Source organism: Gobius niger (genome assembly GCF_951799975.1).
Source record: "Gobius niger genome assembly, chromosome: 19".
Lineage (NCBI taxonomy): Eukaryota > Metazoa > Chordata > Actinopteri > Gobiiformes > Gobiidae > Gobius > Gobius niger.
The window spans coordinates 25278979-25293220 of record NC_136870.1 but is presented as its reverse complement, the minus strand read 5'-3'; the positions used below and the strand labels follow the sequence as shown (position 1 = coordinate 25293220).

At 45.7% G+C, this 14242-nt stretch overlaps 1 protein-coding gene across 1 annotated transcript in view; it reads left to right on the top strand.

The window, feature by feature from the left end:
• Positions 1–5562, top strand: part of chst15 (carbohydrate sulfotransferase 15) — a 101606-nt gene extending 96044 nt beyond the window's left edge. The window contains exon 8 of the mRNA XM_079577207.1: positions 5215–5562. Coding sequence (XP_079433333.1) covers positions 5215–5408 — 194 coding nt within the window. The 3' untranslated portion in view covers positions 5409–5562. The remainder of the gene's footprint in view (positions 1–5214) is intronic.
• Positions 5563–14242: the final 8680 nt, after the last annotated feature.

Here is a 14242-nt window from a genome sequence, read left to right as displayed (position 1 = left end):
CTTAAAAAGTCTTAAGGGGGTATTATGCTTTTCTCAGTCACATAGCACCAGTCTATATCACACTACAATGATGACAAACCTTCTGTTGGTCTGTAAATGCAGTAAATTAGAATAACTGCCTTGTATAAAATGTCTCTCTCAAAATGGCTGTAGTGAATGTCTTGAAATAGGCCTCTGTCTCTTTAAGAACCTCTGAGCCTTTCCGACACGCCCCCTCCACACGCTGTCTGTGGCATCAGTGGGGAGGGGGTTCTGCTGAGGAGCAGTGGTTGGTTACTCGGCTGGTGACGAAAGCTCGGAGGCGTCTCCAGGAGGTGGGGGCGTTCCTAGGAGGACTCAGGCAAACCTATCCCTAAAATGGCCGCCATCAGAGTTTTTACAGATTACTCAAAAATACGCGAATGTGCCAAGGCAACACTTCAGGCATGTTTTTAATGAGGGAATGACATAATAACATGATGGAAAGCTTGAAAAAGTCGATTTGCATAATACCCCCCTCCCTTTAAAAAGTCTAAAATTCAAGAATCCAAATTTAAGGCCTTAAAAAGTCTAAAATTCGGCCTATTTGGTCTTAAATCCATGGTAAACTGGTCTTAGCGACACCTCCTTTTTTCACGCTGACGCACTGGCCGCCGCCACAAACAACGTAAACTCAGTGATAGTCGAGCGAGGCAGAAGGACTCTCCTTCAGAGCTTTATCCGCCCAAAAAAAACACTGAAGTCAGGAGTGTTTAGGAATCCAAAACATCACCACGGTGTTGTTGTCGCTGATGGATCCGTAATGCTGCTGTCGGTGGAAAGATACGTCCAATATGAAACAACGTGGAGATAATCCTTCATTGTAAATATCCAACTCAAGGTAATGAATGGCATAATTCCAATGTCCAAATGTCGGGAAACACAAAGCGAACGCTCCTCTGCTCAGGGACAGAAGGAAAGAGAAAGTCCTGTTACGTTTAGAAACACGTTTCTCACTTTGTTCATATAAAACATCTGACAAACAAGTTTAGAAAACAGAAAACCTAGACTAGATTCTGGCCTAATAATACTATCATTAAAATAATTATGACAATTAATGAGTTGTAAAGTTGACAGTGTTTTGTGTTGTTCTGTGCAGACGAGTGGAAAAGCTGCTTTTATTTTTAGAAACAGTGAATGTTTACCAGCTCAAGTATTACAAAGCATTTTAAATACACAAACTAAATATCTGTTGTATCACTTTGTTGTATCTTTGTATCACAAAGTGCTTTACAGATTAAAACATTTAAAACAATGCGCCTGGCACAACCTCCCATATATATACATTTTATATACTAGGATTAAATAAATAGATTAGTCAGTTAAAGCTAAGCTAAAAAGGTGGGTCTTGAGCTGCTCTTAAAAACATTGTGATCTTCCTCAGCCCTGAGCTCCTCCTCAGGTGGTTCCAGAGGCGAGGGCCGTAATACTGAGTCTTTTTGTTGACTTTAGGAATAACTAGGAGACCCCTGTCAGAGGAGCGAAGGGGCCGTGAAGGTTCGTAAGGTAAAAGCAGTTCTGAAGGATAAGAAGGACCAAGACCATTAAGACATTTAAAAACCATTAAAAGAACTTTAAAATTGATCCTGAAACACACGGGGCCAATGCAGCGATTCTCAAACCGGTGTAATGTGGTCCCGCCTCCTGGTCTTCGTCAGGACACGAGCTGCTGAAGTTTGTAAAAGTTAAACCTGAGATCCTCTTTTTGGGAAGAGCAGAAAGCAGGGCATTACAGTAGTGGATACGACTGGTGATAAAAGCATGCATCAGCGTCTCCGTGTCGGCCCGAGAGAGAATGGGGCGGACTCTGACTCTTCTTTAGATGGTAAAAAACGATCTTTGTGATATTCTTAATGTGTGGAATAACATTTCAGTTTTGTTCCGGAATAAGCTGGAGAAAGTTTTCTGGCAATCCAGGATTTGATTCTAAAATGCAGCTGTTTGATGGAATATTTCTCTGTTTGATGGAATATTTTCTACTAGGATATGCACACATACTTTTTTGCATTTCCATCCATCCATTTTCTTCCGCTTTATCCGGGGCCGGGTCGCGGGGGCAGCAGTCTCAGCAGAGATGCCCAAACTTCCCGATTCACACACACTTCCTCCAGCTGTTCTGGGGGGACCCCGAGGCGACACCAGGCCAGCTCGGAGACATAGTCCCACCACCGTGTCCTGGGTCTTCCACGAGGCCTTGTCCCACTAGGACATGCCTGGAACACCTCCCGCGGGAGGCGACCAGGAGGCATCCGAAACAGATGCCCGAGCCACCTCAGCTGGCTCCTTTCGACGTGGAGGAGCAGCGACTCTACTCCGAGCCCCTCCCGGGTAGCTGAGCTCCTCACCCGATCTCGGAGGGTGCGCCCAGCCACCCTGCGAAGGAAACTCATTTCGGCCGCTTGTATTCGCGATCTTGTCCTTTCGGTCAATACCCAAATCTCATGACCATAGGTGAGGGTGGGAACGTAGATCGATCGGTAAATCGAGAGCTTTGCCCTCCGACTCAGCTCCCTCTTCACCACGACAGACCGATACAGCGACCGCATCACTGCTGACGCTGCACCGATCCGTCTGTCGATCTCACGCTCCATCCGTCCCTCACTCGTGAACAAGACCCCGAGATACTTGAACTCCTCCACTTGAGGTAAGGACTCCCCACCGACCTGGAGAGGGGAAACCACCTTTTTCCGGTGGAGGACCATGGCCTCGGATTTGGAGGTGCTGATCCTCATCCCGGCCGCTACACACTCGGCTGCAAACCGCCCCAGTGCGTGCTGAAGGTCCCGGTTCGTTGAAGCCAACAGAACAACATCATCTGCAAACAGCAGAGATGAGACTCTGAGGCTCCCAAACCGGACACCCTCCGGCCCCTGGCTGCGCCGAGAAATTCTGTCCATAAAAGTAATGAACAGAACCGGTGACAAAGGGCAGCCCTGGCGGAGACCAACACGCACCGGGAACAGGTCTGACTTACTGCCGGCAATGCGAACCAAGCTCCTGCTGCGGTCATACAGGGAACGGACAGCCCTTAGCAGAGGGCCCCGGACCCCATACTCCCGGAGCACCCCCCACAGGGCACCACGAGGGACGCGGTCGAACGCTTTCTCCAAGTCCACAAAACACATGTGGACTGGTTGGGCGAACTCCCACGAACCCTCGAGCACCCGACGGAGGGTATAGAGCTGGTCCAGTGTGCCACGACCAGGACGAAAACCGCATTGTTCCTCCTGAATCCGAGGTTCAACTATCGGCCGGATCCTCCTCTCCAGCACCCTGGAGTAGACCTTACCGGGGAGGCTAAGGAGGGTGATTCCTCTGTAATTGGAACACACCCTCCGATCCCCCTTCTTAAAGAGAGGGACCACCACCCCGGTCTGCCAATCCAGGGGCACTGTCCCCGACCGCCACGCGATGTTGCAGAGACGTGTCAGCCAAGACAGTCCTACAACATCCAGAGACTTAAGGTACTCAGGGCGAATCTCATCCACCCCCGGAGCCCTGCCACCGAGGAGCTTTCTCACCACCTCGGTGACTTCAGCCCCGGTGATGGGCGAGCCCACCTCCAAGTCCCCAGCCTCTGCTTCCTCATCGGAAGACGTGACGGCGGGGTTGAGGAGGTCCTCGAAGTACTCCTTCCACCGTCCGACGACATCCCCAGTCGAGGTCAGCAGCCCCCCACCCGCACTGTACACAGTGTTGGTGAAGCACTGCTTCCCCCTCCTGAGGCGCCGGATGGTTTGCCAGAATTTCTTCGAGGCCGACCGATAGTCTTCCTCCATGGCCTCCCCGAACTCCTCCCAGACACGAGTTTTTGCCTCTGCGACCGCACGAGCTGCAGCACGCTTGGCCTGCCGGTACCTCTCAGCTGCCTCAGGAGTCCCACAAGCCAACAAGGCCAGGTAGGACTCCTTCTTCAGCTTGACGGCATCCCTTACTTCCGGGCGCCACCACCGGGTTCGGGGATTGCCGCCGCGACAGGCACCAGAGACCTTACGGCCACAACTACGAGCAGCCGCATCAACAATGGAGGAGGAGAACAGAGTCCACTCTGACTCCATGTCCCCCGCCTCCCCCGGAATCTGGGTGAAGCTCTTCCGGAGGTGGGAGTTGAAGACCCCACTGACAGAGGGATCCGCCAGTCGTTCCCAGCAGACCCTCACAACACGCTTGGGCCTGCCAGGTCTGACCGGCTTCCTCCCCTGCCAGCGGATCCAGCTCACCACCAGGTGGTGATCGGTTGACAGCTCAGCCCCTCTCTTCACCCGAGTGTCCGAGACACGCGGCCGGAGGTCAGATGACACAACTACAAAGTCGATCATCGACCTCCTGCCTAGGGTGTCCTGGTGCCACGTGCACTTATGGACACCCTTGTGCTCGAACATGGTGTTCGTTATGGACAAACCGTGACTAGCACAGAAGTCCAATAACAGAACACCACTCGGGTTCAGATCGGGGAGGCCGTTCCTCCCAATCACTCCCTCCCAGGTCTCACTGTCGTTACCCACGTGGGCGTTGAAGTCCCCCAGTAGAACAATGGAGTCCCCAGTCGGAGCACTATCTAGTACCCCTCCCAGGGACTCCAAGAAGGCCGGGTACTCTGCACCGATGTTGGGCCCGTAGGCCGAGACAACGGTGAGAGACCTGTCCCCGACCCGAAGGCGTAGGGACGCGACCCTCTCGTCCACCGGGGTGAACTCCAACACGTGACGGCTGAGCTGGGGGGATATGAGCAAACCCACCCCAGCCCGCCGTCTCTCCCCGCGGGCAACTCCAGAAAAATGGAGAGTCCAGCCTCTCTCCAGGAGTTGGGATCCGGAACCCAAGCTGTGCGTGGAGGTGAGCCCGACTATATCTAGTCGGTATCTCTCAACCTCCCGCACAAGCTCAGGCTCCTTCCCCCCCAGCGAGGTGACGTTCCATGTCCCGAACGCCAGAAGCTGTGCATGTGGACCAGGTCGTCGAGGCACCCGGCCTCGACTGCCACCCAGTCCTCTTAGCACCCGACCCCTACGGATCCCTCTGCGGGTGGTGGGTCCACAGGAGGGCGGGCCCACGTCGTCCCTTCGGGCTTTTTTGCATTTGTCGCTCTAAAAAGACAGTATTTGGAAATTAAAACGGAGATAAAAAGCATTCAGTTTGACTCGTTGCTTCTCCACGGTGCCATTTGGATCTTGTAACATGTTTTCTTTCCCCCAGGGCCTCTCTCGAAGCAGCTGGAGTCGGACATCACCCGGAACCCGGCGTCCAACACTCGCCGACCGGCCGACAAGAACCTGGGGCCCATGCTCCCCATGACTAAAGACTTACTGAGGCGCTTCTACAGACCTTTCAACCAAAAACTGGCCAAAGTTTTACGAAACGACTCCTTTCTCTGGGAACCGCGCTCCTGAACCAGCCGAAAAACCACTCAGCCCCGCAAACCTCCCACAAGTGCCCAGCGACCAACACTGCAATAAAGACCAGCGGGAAATGCTTTGAATTCATGACGGTGATCTTACTGGGTTTTGTCTAGGTTTTTATTAATATACAGAGTCGAGACGCGGCAGGTGAAAACATCAATTCTCAGATATTTCCATCACACTCTTGCAGCTTTATCTCCACTTTAACAGCAGGGGTAGGCAGAGGGACGATTTTCTTTATTGTAAATAGACTGAATAGCCCAAAGTAAAGCACAGCACTGGAAAAATTACCATCTTAAAAGGACTATACAGTGTTTAAAAATGTTAAAATTAAGTATTTTCCTCCCCCTTCATGTCCTAGCCATGTCCTAATGTGTCGAATGAGCCACAACTGCCTCTAAAATCCTGCACTGTCACTCAAAAAGGTGTTAATTCGGGTCTGAAGTGCCGTCATGCACGAGCTTAATATAGAAGGTGCAGTTACACGTATGACCCGAGGTGGCAGTAGTGAGTATACAATGGCTAACTTGCATCTAGCCCTTTTAAATGAGATAAACAGCTTAAAATTGCTTGAATTGAAAGTTCTTCTATGTTGAATTTGAGTCGATTTGAACAAATCCAAGATACAAATGCTAGAAGAAGAATAAAACCCACTTGAAATCAGACAAATAATTGTTTTTTTCACGTGAAATGACACAAAATTTTCTGAATTAAGAGAATAACTATGACTAGAGGTTTTATCTCATCTAAGGCCAGGCCAAATCTACTCAAACCTTAGATTTAATCTCTTGATTCAAGTAGATTTATGTCATTTCTTCCTTAAAACGATTATTCTTAAAATCTCCCATTTTGATATGAAAACCTAAAATGACAGCAAACCTGCAATACATTTTTACCTCACATTTAAGCCTGTAATATATGGCAAACGTTTCACACTGATATCTGTCAAATGAATTTTTTTCCGTATTCACCTGCAGCGTCTCGCCTCAAAATACACTTTGTTTTGCAGTATGTAATAACTTTAAATGTATTTGTCCAGAAAATACCCCTCACCAACATAAAGTGGGGGTGTTGTGCTTTTCACGGGGATGTCTTGATCAAAACCACTTTGTTGGCTAGAAAATGCTAGGCTATACTGGGGAAGAAAACAGGGCTGCCGACTCTCACGCTTTCACCGTGAGACACACGCATTTGAGTGCCTTCACACGCCTCACGCCACACTCCTCATATCACACGCTCTCACGCCACACTCCTCATATCACACGCTCTCACGCCACACTCCTCATATCACACGCTCTCACGCCACACTCCTCATATCACACGCTCTCACGCCACACTCCTCATATCACACGCTCTCACGCCACACTCCTCATATCACACGCTCTCACGCCACACTCCTCATATCACACGCTCTCACGCCACACTCCTCATATCACACGCTCTCAGGCCACACTCCTCATATCACACGCTCTCACGCCACACTCCTCATATCACACGCTCTCACGCCACACTCCTCATATCACACGCTCTCAGGCCACACTCCTCATATCACACGCTCTCACGCCACACTCCTCATATCACACGCTCTCACGCCACACTCCCCATATCACACGCTCTCACGCCACATATCACACGCTCTCACGCCACACTCCTCATATCACACGCTCTCACGCCACACTCCTCATATCACACGCTCTCACGCCTCATATCACACGCTCTCACGCCACACTCCTCATATCACACGCTCTCACGCCACACTCCTCATATCACACGCTCTCACGCCACACTCCTCATATCACACGCTCTCACGCCACACTCCTCATATCACACGCTCTCACGCCACACTCCTCATATCACACGCTCTCACGCCACACGCCTCATATCACACGCTCTCACGCCACACTCCTCATATCACACGCTCTCACGCCACACGCCTCATATCACACGCTCTCACGCCACACGCCTCATATCACACGCTCTCACGCCACACGCCTCATATCACACGCTCTCACGCCTCATATCACACGCTCTCACGCCACACTCCTCATATCACACGCTCTCACGCCACAGTCCTCATATCACACGCTCTCACGCCACACTCCTCATATCACACGCTCTCACGCCACACTCCTCATATCACACGCTCTCACGCCACACTCCTCATATCACACGCTCTCACGCCACACTCCTCATATCACACGCTCTCACGCCACACTCCTCATATCACACGCTCTCACGCCTCACGCCTCATATCACACGCTCTCACGCCTCACGCCTCATATCACACGCTCTCACGCCTCACGCCTCATATCACACGCTCTCACGCCACACTCCTCATATCACACGCTCAACCAAAAAATATCCCTGACTTTTTGCAGTGAGCGGCTGCAGACGCTTTATATGAGCCAGAACACGGCTCATTTTTCGTATTATTATTTTATTCCTCTTCGTCACTTTAGTTGTGCTTATTTTGCAAAACAAAAGTCACTGCAGGAGTCGGGCGGACGGTGGGATTGCAGAGGGAACGACCCGCGGGACGTGAGCGTGGCCTGCGGAGAATGTGTTTTAGAGCGCGGCTCCGGGGAAACGCGCCCGAACGCTCCCAGCGCCAGCTCTCCCGGGCCATGGGAGAGAAAACGGCGCGTGGGTTCCGTGAGTGACGAGGCGGCTACAGGAGCCCCGACACTCACATCTTCCCCCTGTTCACTCAGCTCACTCCACTCTCGGCCGCCTCCGAAGCGACATCACCGCCCACTGCCTCCTCCTCCTCCGCCCCGGTCACCTCCACCTCCGCCGCCGCTGCTGCTGCCCCACGAGGAGCTCAAAGTGAGCACGCAAACGAGTTTGAGAAATAAAAGTCCTAATGAAATAATAAACAACGTTTACAGCGGAGATCGAGTTGAAGCTCAACCTCTTTTACTTCAGTTTTTTTCCCTTTTGCGCGACGGAGAGAGAGGCAGAGAAAAAGTAGTTATTACATTGAATAATCATTCAAAGTTTAATCATCAAACATGCTCTAACTGCAAAATACAGGGATCACATGTTCATATTTTCTAAAGCTTGTGCTACTTTTGTTGATAATAATTGGAATGACTGACTCAGAGAAACAGAGACATTGTGTCATTGTACCTTTTGGCAGGGCTGTAGTGATAAAGGGGCCTCTGGGCATTTGCTGAGAGGCCCCAATTTGAAAGGGGCCCAGAAATATAATTCTTTAACACCAGTAAATAGACCAGCTGCAATTATTATTGATGATCTAAAATGCACCAGATTGCAGGAAATCATATCTGAATTCTAAAAAAAATTCCCCCAAACCCCCCCTTCAGAGTGGCCTCCCACACTTTCAGTGGTTCTGATGGTCATGTGGGGCGGAGCCAAAGCCCCTCCAATCCATCATGCAGCTCCTGATGTGCTCAGTCATGTAAAACGTAGACTTGTTTTTGGGTTAGAACTTAATACGATTACAAGACACTATCGCCATGAAAAAGGCCCTCCAGCTCGGGACCGACCAAAGCCTCACTCCAAAGTTTGGTGAAAAGTTGGCAGCCCTGAGAAAACCCCTCTTTTTCACTCTTCCTAACCGTTTTCTGGCGGATTATGAACACATTTATCACACACCAATAACGTCGAGCCATAATCGAGTCCATACGGATGTTTTTTCACTGCAAATTGTTCAGTAGAAGCGAAAAACGGCACTCGTTAGCTAATGTAGCATGAAGCTAACGCGCTAGCTTCCTTGTTAGCATTGTCCGTTTTTAAGGTATTTATGGGCTGTTGAACCATTTTGCACCGCTCCATGTCTCTGTATTTTATTTATTAGAGAAATACATTCATAATTCAGCATTTGTTTATGTAATGCTGGAGAAATGGGAGAAAGTTTAAGTGTTTTTCTCCTTTTTGTTTTCCCTTTGAACATGGCATTTTCTAACCAACAACATGAGTGATCAGACTTGATAAGAAAATACACAATCCTGAACTCCAGATGAACATATTGTGAATTCAAATCATTGAATCAGGAAATGCTGACTTACATTAGATATATTATGTCACATTTCAATAAAAAAAAGACTTGAAATTATTGCTTAAAATGGACGTATTACACATTTAGTTGGAAAAACGTGGCATCACATATTTAATTCAAAGTCAGGCATTTGTATTTTCTGAGTTATCTCTTGTTTCTCTCTTTTGCAGCGAACCAACAAAACTGTCTTAACTCTAAATTATTATTATTCTATGTGTGGTGAGCGTTGAAATGCTTCGACTATAGCACAAGAGTGAGAGGGGAGTGAATGACAGACTTTGCAGATGTTTTATTTTTTTGGGACATGTAAAATAAGTAAATGACAGGTTCAATATTAAAAAGTGTTGTGTTTTTATTGTGTTGTAGCTGCAGTCATTAAACATAACATTACAACTTTTACAACATTACACTTCATTCTAGAGAGCGCTGGTTTTCAGCTAAACACATAGTTTTCAGTTTGGCCATTTTTAGTAGATTTAATAACAAAATGCAGTTTGTATGAGTTCAGTTGATTTGGGCGTGAACATAAATCTTCACTTTGTAATAACTTCATCTGATTTAGCTTTAATAACTATGAATGAATAAGTGAAGCATAAGAACTGTTCATTATGAGTTAGGCGTGAACTGTAGTCCTTAAGTTTTAGTCACACTTAGCCTAATATGAAGTGTTCATGAGGAAGTAAGTGTTATTTCATTATTTATTAAGGCTTAATATGGTGTAGTTGTTATAAAGCGTAACCAAAAATCCTAGTATTTCCACAGAAAATAACCCATAAACATGTCCATCCATTTTCTTCCGCTTTATCCGGGGCCGGGTCGCGGGGGCAGCAGTCTCAGCAGAGATGCCCAGACTTCCCGATCCACACACACCTCCTCCAGCTGTTCTGACCCCGAGGCCACACCAGGCCAGCTCGTCCTGGGTCTTCCACGAGGCCTTGTCCCACAAGGACATGCCCGGAACACCTACCGAGGGAGGCGACCAGGAGGTATCCAGAACAGATGCCTGAGCCACCTCAGCTGCTCCTTTCGAAGTATAGATATAAAAACGAGCACAAATCACAAAATACAAATATTTCAGATTGACATGAACAGGGCCGGATTTAAGTAAAATGGGCCCCGAGGCTAACACTTTTTTCAGGGCCCCCCACATACTATATGTCTGTCTGATTTCTTTCGCTCTACAATGACAGGATAATTTTTTTTTTTATTTGAACATGCACAAGTAACTTCTAGCACTAGTTTATAAATATAAAAATGACCCCAATTTGAGTTCCGTGGCGCTCGCAGAAGAACCTTTGCTACTGGTGGGGGGACTCATTTAAAAGGGGGCTCTGGGGGTCCTCCCACAGAGATTTTTTTTTATTATTTTAATGGTGCATTTTGGTGCATTCTCTTGCATTTTAACAGACCAATAGGTACATATTGTTTCCCAGTGTCAACTCAAAGAAAAAGGCTCAGACCTTGTTTAGAACTGGTTTTGACCTGGTTTAGTCTTGGTTTAGTCTTGGTTTAGTTCTGGTTCAGACTGGTTTAGTCTTGGTTTAGTCTTGGTTTAGTCCTGGTTTAGTTCTGGTTCAGACTGGTTTAGTCTTGGTTTAGTCTTGGTTTAGTCCTGGTTTAGTTCTGGTTCAGACTGCTTTAGTCTTGGTTTAGTCTTGGTTTAGTCTTGGTTTAGTCTTGGTTTAGTCTTGGTTTAGTCCTGGTTTAGTTCTGGTTCAGACTGGTTTAGTCTTGGGTACAAAGTCATCAGATTAAGCCTTACATGTGGGAGTCTGCAAATAGAGAGGGAACTCTCCTTTTCTCCTCATGCCCAGGGGCCCCTCAGCCTGCGGGGCCCCTGGGCTTAGCCCCTGTTGGCCCCTGCATAAATCCGGCCTTGGACATGAAGCTTTTGTCACTTTAAAATTCACTCCCAGGGGCACAAGTAACTTTTAGTGGTAAGAGTAAAGACACTTCATTACAATATTACTCAAGTAGAACTAAAAAGTACTGAATGATTTAACTATACTAATGAGCAGGCCTAGAGTTTCTTCAAAACGTTACTCAAGCACTAATAATAGATACATGTAACTAGTACTAGTTCTCAAAAGATAAGACAGCCTTTATTACTTGTTACTTTCAGCTCTCAGGAACACTCAGGTTGTGCAAATAGGCAGGAAATGTGAAAAAAACAACAACAATTAAATAGTATACAGTGGTATCTTATGTACTATGACTACCAAGGACTTTGTGGGGGCTAAGCAGTAAATAATAAAGTTAACAGACTCTAACAAAAAATGTACAATCACAGTGCAACAAGACTCTAAAACAGGGGTCGGCAAGTTTTCTTGGCTGAGGCCGATTATCTTCATTGTAAATAGACCGAGGGCCGAAGCCGCTGATAATTAGCCCAAAGTGAAGCACAACACTGGAAAAATGACCATCTTATATGAGATAAATGACTTAAAATAGCTTGAATTAAAGTTCTTCTATGTTGAATTTGAGTCGGTTTGAACTAATCCAAGATACAAATGCTAGGAGAAGAATAAAACCCACTTGAAATCAGACAAATAATTGATTTTCACTTGAAATGACACAAAATTGTCTAAATCAAGAGAATAACTACTGCTAAAGATTTATCTCGTCTAAAACCAGAACAAATCTACTGAAACCTTAGATTTAATCTGTTCATTCAAGTAGATTTATGTCATTTCTTATTACGTTTTTTTCTTTTTCCAGTGCACGTCCTTCAAATGCCAGTGTTGTACATAATATATGACCTCATTGGGTGTATTGACAGTATTTCTACCTTTTTTCTCCCATTTAACTCTAATAATGTTTAAAATACTCTCTGATTTGTTTAATAATGTTCCTCAAAATCATCTTGAGGGCCAGAGGTGCTGGAGGGCCGGATTTGGCCCCCGGGCCTGACGTTGCCTACCCCTGCTCTAAAATATCATGTGCAATAACCGCCCTTTGCAAAACTATGTGCAATAATCAATGCACTAGCACTAGGACTGTAAACTTTGCACCTCAATGTTCTACTTTTGAAACTAAAAAGTAAAAATGATGAAAGAGAACAGGTTAATGTTGCTGCACTTACATGTTGTGGCCACATGAGGGCGCACAGCACTAAAGAATGAAGCAGCCTCCTTCAAGCACTAAAATAGACCAGATTTTCTTTTCTTTTTCCTAAAGCAACAAACCAGCCACGAGCCAATGTTTGAAGGAAAAAGGGATTGAAAGGAAGCACAAAATACACTCATTGCTTATATATCGACGCCAAAGCTTTAATTTTCCGTTTGGGAGCCAGTTCCTAACTTCATAACGTTCAGCGGTGACTTCACACATGCAGAATCCAGACTTGGACAGCGCTTTCTCAGTGACTCAAAACATACAAAAAATCTTGGATGAACATTTGTGATTCATTATTGAGGTGGAGATTTTCAGCCAAAACAAAGAGAGAGAATCCAAAGAGCATTTCATCCCCCTGTTCCCGGCCTGTCCCGTCAACAAATGTATTATTGTGAGAACTTTAACCAAATTATGGAGACGTTGGCTTTGAGAAACACGGGGAAAGTAGAAACTGGAAAGACAGATGTGACTTTGTCCGTTTGTCTCAGATGAGCTGAAAAAACAAACCTAAGGGACTGAGGAGCGAGAAAGCTGTTTTTCACGCTCGATTACAAACAGTTCTGGACGGGACAGAGAATATGAGGCAAAAAGACGAAAAAGTAACAAAAATGTGACGAAAAAGTGACAAAAAAGTGACAAAAAAGTGACAAAAATTTGACGAAAAAGTGACAAAAATGTGACAAAAATTGGATGAAAATATGACGAAAAAGTGACAAAAACGTGACGAAAAAGTGACAAAAATGTGACGAAAAAGTGACAAAAATGTGACGAAAAAGTGACAAAAATGTGACCAAAAAGTGACAAAAACGTGACGAAAAAGTGACAAAAACGTGACGAAAAAGTGACAAAAATGTGACGAAAAAGTGACAAAAATGTGACGAAAAAGTGACAAAAATGTGACGAAAAAGTGACAAAAATGTGACGAAAAAGTGACAAAAATGTGACGAAAAAGTGACAAAAATGTGACGAAAAAGTGACAAAAATGTGACCAAAAAGTGACAAAAATTAGATGATAAAGTGACAAAAACGTGACGAAAAAGTGACAAAAATGTGACGAAAAAGTGACAAAAATGTGACGAAAAAGTGACAAAAATGTGACGAAAAAGTGACAAAAATGTGACCAAAAAGTGACAAAAACGTGACGAAAAAGTGACAAAAACGTGACGAAAAAGTGACAAAAATGTGACGAAAAAGTGACAAAAATGTGACGAAAAAGTGACAAAAATGTGACGAAAAAGTGACAAAAATGTGACGAAAAAGTGACAAAAATGTGACGAAAAAGTGACAAAAATGTGACGAAAAAGTGACAAAAATGTGACCAAAAAGTGACAAAAACGTGACGAAAAAGTGACAAAAACGTGACGAAAAAGTGACAAAAATGTGACGAAAAAGTGACAAAAATGTGACGAAAAAGTGACAAAAATGTGACGAAAAAGTGACAAAAATGTGACGAAAAAGTGAAAAAAATGTGACGAAAAAGTGACAAAAATGTGACGAAAAAGTGACAAAAATTAGATGATAAAGTGACAAAAATGTAACAAAAATGTGATGAAAATGTGATGAAAAAGTGACAAAAATTGGACAAAAAAGTGACAGAAAAGTGACAAAAAAGTAATGAAAAAGTGATGAAAAAGTGACAAAAAAGTGACAGAAAAGTGACAAAAATGTGATGAAAATGTGATGAAAATGT